Source organism: Lemur catta, chromosome 19 (genome assembly GCF_020740605.2).
Source record: "Lemur catta isolate mLemCat1 chromosome 19, mLemCat1.pri, whole genome shotgun sequence".
Lineage (NCBI taxonomy): Eukaryota > Metazoa > Chordata > Mammalia > Primates > Lemuridae > Lemur > Lemur catta.
The window spans coordinates 22,223,504-22,229,794 of NC_059146.1; the positions used below are offsets into that span (position 1 = coordinate 22,223,504).

Sequence of the window (6,291 nt, forward strand, 5' to 3'; positions counted from 1 at the left end):
ATTTATTTTCTAGTAGCCATGGAAAGCAATAAATAACATAAGTCTAATTATTTTTAACTCACAAAAAATAATCATTATAACATAGTAAATTTTTAAAGATTCTCAACTTAGTAAGTTTACATTCTCTTATTACGTCTTCAAAATTGAGTGTGTATTTTATATTCACAACAAATCACCATTCAGATAAGCCCCATTTCATGTGGTTGGTGGGGCTGCCATATTGGACAGCTCAAGTATACACCATTCCACCACTTCAACTCAAAGCCTTACAAGGAATGATGTCCTTACAAGAAATGCTATTACTAGCATTTCAAATATCAGAGGTTCAGGGCCATGACTCACTTATATTTGTCCTTATGTTGTCTCTCCATTTCCTCATTCTAGTGATTACAAATAGTAGATAATACATTTCAAGCTGAAAGTGTCCCAAGGAAAATTAGCTATTCAACTCATGCAAATTCTAATGTCATGCACATTTTTTGCCAGACAGCGGCCATGGCTGAACACTTTAAAGAAGCAAGTAGATGTCTTACCTGCCTTTCTTATCTCAATGAACCCATGCATCTGATATGTGGCTATGTTTGTTGCCTCCAATGCCTCAACTCACTGCAGAAGGAGCCCCATGGGGAGGGTTTTCTGTGTCCCCTCTGCCCTGTGGTCTCTCAGAAGAGTGATATCAGAGCCAATCCCCAGCTGGGGGAGCTGGTTTCCAAAGTCAAGGAACTAGAGCCCCAGCTGAGAGTTATTCTACAGATGAACCGAAGGATGAAGAAGTTCCAAGGTAAGGAGTCTATGCAACCTGCCTGAAGCCCATACAGGACCTTGGCAAAAACTGCTTTTAACTGTCTCTCCATTAAATATGGGCATTAGCTAATTTCAGGAACCTAAACTTTTATATGCCCCTAACAACATCTATCCTTATCTCTCAGCATACATCAGAACCACCTGGGGAATTTTAGGGGCGTACAGCATTGATGTCACGTCCTAGATCTGTGCTGTGGAATAGGGTAGCCACTGGTAGCTGCTGTGCACTTGAAATGTGGTAGTTCCACATGCGGGAACATTTTGAGGATATTGCATTAAATGAAATAAATCATCACAACTAATTATATCTGTATCTTACTACTTTTTATGTGTTTACAATAAAATTTATAATCATGTATTTATCTGGTTGCCCAAAGAAACACAATATTTCCTTGGGCAACATGGGTCTGGAAAATGGCTTCTCACCTTGCATACCTACATGAATTATTTGAGGATCTTGTTTAATGCTGATTCCGATGCTGCAGCACTGAGCTGGCATGAGAATGTGGATTTCTAAGAAGAGCTCAGGTGGTTCTGATTCTGCAGCTCCTGAACCATACTCTCAGCAGCAAGGACACGCACAGCTGAATCTTAGCACCTCCCACCACCACCAGGCAGTGAAGCCCAGGAACCTGCAATGTGCAACCCCTCAGGTGGTTCTGATCAGTGAGTGTGGGCAGTGAATGTGCCTCAGTGCTCAGGCCCCCAGGTGAGGGTGGCAAAGGTGCCTGGTGCTGGTAGTTCCAGTAGACTCCAGGCTGAGCACTGAAGCACCTGCCTCTCTCACGGACACAGAACTAAGAGGAATAATGCCCGATTCAGCATCAACTCTGAGTTAAGGTGAAAGATCATAGAGCAGCTGCATATATAATGTGCTAGTCAGGATGCAAGACCAGACCTGTCAGATTCTTGAACTCAGGGTCCTTGGTGTGTTCCAAGCCCTGGCTCATTCTCTACTGTGCCTGCTATAATGTGTCTTATAATCAGCGCTAGATGTGTGGGAATGAGTATGACAAGTGTGCTTAGATAGGCATTTCAATCTGCAACATCAAGTGTGAACAAAATAGACTACTTTCTTTTCTTCTTGCTGCGTTAAAACTTGTATGTGGAATGGTGAAACCTGTCCCAGTTGATTTTTCCTTGACAAATCCTCCGTGATTGTTGGAAAGTCTGAGCATTTTCCTCTGAGCCAATTCATATGGGAGCTGAATGAAGTTATTGGTCTTTCATGCAGAGGCTTATTTCAGAGTCTGACATTGGCTTCACATGAATAGATATGTTAGAAAAGGCAGCTCTCTGCACCCATCCTGACAACTAGGGGTAGTTGGAGATGTTGGCAATACACGTAGTCATTCTCCAAGTTTACCTCTGAATACTGCCATATTCAAGTTCTGCGAATAAATTACTGCCATGATCCCAACACATCCCCACTCATATCCATGGGAATCCTTTCCTCTATCTTGACTTCCCCAGAGTTAACCTCGTTCATCTCTGGACCCCTAGAATATCTCTTATTTATTTATTTTTATAAATCCAGGAAAAAAAATTGGAATGCAATTGTCTAATCAACAAGCCTCAACGAAATGTTTGCAAAGAAAGAAAATTAATGTTTCGGTATTCTGCAGTTAGTAACATATTAACCATCTGTTAAATTATTTATTAGATATCTATATGTTCATAGAATCTGTGTTACTTAGCATAATTTTGAGAGCAAACTAGTCTTTTCCTTCACATCTCTTAAGTGCTAAATGGAAAAAAAAGTCTTTAAACAAATTATCCAAACTGAATGCCAGTGGAATTTCTATTACACATTCATGGATTCTATACATAACATTTGACCTAATAAGGGGTGCCAGGTAAGTTACCCCAAGAAATTCTGATTATGGAAGAAAAGTAGAATAAAAAGAGTGAAATTAAATGAAATGTTTGAGTTTTTGTAGTAGAAGGTAAGAGTGAGACTACAGTGTGTCTTTGCTGAATTACTAGTTTTTTTTTTTCCTCAGTGGATGTGACCTTGGATGTGGACACAGCCAACAACCATCTCATCATTTCTGATGACTTGAGGAATGTCCGTCGTGGGCGTTTCAAGCAGAACAGGGAAGAGCGTGCAGAGAGATTCAGCCATGCACTGTGTGTCCTGGGCTCCCCTCGGTTCACTTCCGGCCGGCACTACTGGGAGGTGGACGTGGGCACAAACAAAGAATGGGACGTGGGAATTTGCAGAGAATCTGTTAATCGACAAGGAAACATCCTACTGTCTTCAGAATTGGGCTTCTGGACTGTGGGTTTGATCAACGACCAGCTCTACACTGCCAGCACCACACCTTTCACAGGTCTCTGGGTGAGTCCCCGGTTATGCCAAATGGGGATTTTTCTGGACATGGATATGGGCACCGTGTCCTTTTATAACGTCAGTGATGGGTCCCATGTCTTCACATTCACTAAGATTTCTACTACGGAGCCACTGTGCCCATTTTTCTCTCCTGTAGATGACATGAATGATGATCAAAGCTTCCTGAGTATTTGTCCTGTGATGAATCCAGCCATTGTCAGTCCTCCAAATTATCCTGGGCAAGAGGAATAAACCCATGAACATAGAATCATCTGTAGGAAATCACTTCATGCTCATGATCAGAGCTAAGGACTTTTCTGCATAGTACAAAGATATAGTAAAAAACTGGGTCATTTAATAACTAATTATATTGATTAGGGAAAATTACATTTCAAATATGAAGTAGTCTTGTGTTGTTTTCTTTGGGACTTTTGTTTATTTTTTTCCAATAAATATTTTAAACTTTAAGATAAATTTGCAAATGCTTTCTTCTTTAGTTCTTGTAAGATCAATTCAGTGTGTTATTGAAGTTATAAATAAAACAATAACTTTAATGTGCCCCAACAGACTAATTGGTTGGTAAATAATAAGGAAAATGACCTATATAAATGATAGAAATACATAGGTGTATGTATCCAGTTTTACCTAACATCTGAAAAACATATTTTTATTTAGAGGTCACATTGAACATTCACCAAGGTAGAAGTATGTTGTCATGAGACAAAATTCATTAATATTAAAGTTAAAATAATATACACTTTGTTCTTTAATGTCAACAGGATTAAATGAGAAATCAGTAACAGAAAACTATCTGTAAAATCTCCACATGTATGAAAATTAAAAAAAAGAAAACACTTCTAAATAAAATAGAACTTGAAGATGGCTGACCAGAGACACCAATAGCCAGAGTGTCTCTGTAAGAAGAAAAAGTTTTAGATGAAAAAGAAAAAAGAAACAAACAAACAAAAAAACCCCAACCACACAGACAAAGATAGAGCAGAAGAGGGAGGTGCCTGAATCTACAGGAGACTCCATGGGAAGAGGTTGCTGAGCAGAACTGGAAGGAGGAATGCATTGGCAGGGATTAAGCCCCGAGAGGCTTGGAGACTCATGAGAAGGGTAAGGTGTAGTGGTTAATTTCTCCCTCCATCACATCTTGGATTGTTGGGGAGATCCTGAGCTGCTGGAGTGACCTTCTGCCGACATGAACCCAGAAACTGCTGGAACCAGTAAGCTGGGAGTTTCTTGTGGACAGTCCTCTTCAAACACAGAGGGATCCGGTCCCAAATGTCAATAGTATGAAGCCTGAGAAGCCCTGATCTAGATCCCACCCTGCTAAAAGCTAAAAGCCTCTCTACAGTGAATTTCCAAATTCCTGAACCTCTCCCCCAAGCCTGGATCTATTTCAGGAGTCTACAGTCTAACAGCATTTTTTTTTTCTTTTTGTCAGTGAGCATGCCAATGCCTGAAAGAATAACGAACGATGTCTAGAAGTTAAGGAAAGGAGTGCATAATGACTGCCTGTGTTAGAACTCCAAAGTACTTAGAACAGTGCCTGCTGTAGAGTCCTCAACAGGGTCAGGGCCTGGAGTCCTTACTGAAGACAAGGGCAGAACCTTCTCTCCCAACCTGACTTTGGCCTCAGAACATCCACTGGGTTTGATGCCCAACTAACACCTGGAGTTAGTCCACATTCCCTAGCCAATATCCTTTGTGCAATTATAAGAAAGCATCATCTTTGAGAAGACCTCCTATATGCAAGCTTTGAATAGAGCAAGGGTTAACAAAGAAGCAAATTTTATGAGTTTAGGGTAGGTTAAGTGTACAATGTTTATAAAATAACATCCTAGGTCTTCCCATTCACTCACCTCTCACTGACTCACCCAGAACAACTTCCAGTCCTGCAAGCTGCATGCATGGTAAGTGCCCTAGACAGGTGTACCAATTTTTATCTTTTATACCATATGCTTATGGTACCTTTTCTATATTTAGATACACATATAGTTAACCGTTGTGTTACAGTTGCCTACAGTATTTGGTAGAGTAACATGATGTACAGGTTTGTAGCCTAGGAACAGTATACTACATTACACCACATAGTGTAGATGTGTAGTAGGCTATACTACCCAACTGTGTAAATATACTGTATGACATTTGCACAGTGAAGAATTCACCTAACAATAAATACAGCCAGCTTATATTGAATGCTTTTTCTTCATCTGTTGGTATGATCATATGGTCTTTGTGTTTGCTTCTGTTTATGTGATTAATCACATTTACTGATTTATATATGTTGAACCATCCTCATATCCCTGCACTAGAGCACACTGGGTCCTGGTGGATTATCTTTTTGATGTACTGTTGAATTTGGTTTGCTAGTATTTTATTGAGAATTTTGCATCTGTGTTCATAAGGGATATTGGTCTGTAGTTTTCATTTTTTGTCCCTTCTTGGCTTTGGGATAATGGTGATACTGGTTTCATAGAATGAGAAGGAGGGAATCCTCCCTAACTCAATGTTATGGAATAACTTCTGTAGGATGGGTACCAGTTATTCTTTGTAGGTCTGGTTGAATATGTGAATCTATTTGGTCTGGGGCTTTTCTTTGTGGGGAGATTTTTTATTATCACTTCAATCTCACTGCTCATTATTGATCTGTTTAGGATTGTGTTCTAATAAAACCATTTGTGGATACTTAAAAAAAAGAGACTTCTTCTGGGATCACACAAATCTCACATTTCTCTCAAGCTTAGGGGGAAGTCACCCTTCATTCTAAGGGATGGCTACAAATTTGTGAGCAGAGAGGAGAAAGATAAGGTAACAAATACCAGTTGAGGCATAAGTAGATCAGGAGTGAAAATGTGGTAGAAATACAAAATAAGGAAGGAATGTAAGATGAAAGATTCTAGGGATTCCTAGGGATACCTTTGACAACTCCCTTTAGACAAAAAAAAAAAAATGGCTCCTTCAATTCAATTCGTTACTCCAGGAAGCATACTGATAAAAGAATCATGCATCATACTTTTCCCCAATGCATTTAAAACTTTTATTACTTCATATACTCCTTTTAATACTCTAGTGAGACAGTGTAGGAGTTTTTACAAAGAAAGTGGTTGACTTGATCAAGGTCACAAAACAAAAATCAAATGAGAAAC

At 39.5% G+C, this 6,291-nt stretch overlaps 1 protein-coding gene across 1 annotated transcript; it reads left to right on the plus strand.

The window, feature by feature from the left end:
- Positions 1 to 495: 495 nt before the first annotated feature.
- On the plus strand, positions 496 to 3,388 carry LOC123624198 (ret finger protein-like 4A). The gene is made up of 2 exons (XM_045531832.1): positions 496 to 781; positions 2,808 to 3,388. The coding sequence occupies exons 1-2, from the start codon at positions 496 to 498 to the stop codon at positions 3,386 to 3,388; spliced, it is 867 nt and encodes a 288-aa protein (XP_045387788.1).
- The last annotated feature ends 2,903 nt before the right edge of the window (positions 3,389 to 6,291 follow it).

Bases quoted from the DNA above. Each gene is read 5' to 3' on its own strand.
- LOC123624198 (XM_045531832.1), top strand. From the start codon at position 496: ATGGCTGAACACTTTAAAGAAGCAAGTAGATGTCTTACCTGCCTTTCT. The intron at 782-2,807 runs GTAAGGAGTCTA...TTTTTTCCTCAG, and splicing joins AAGGATGAAGAAGTTCCAAG to TGGATGTGACCTTGGATGTG.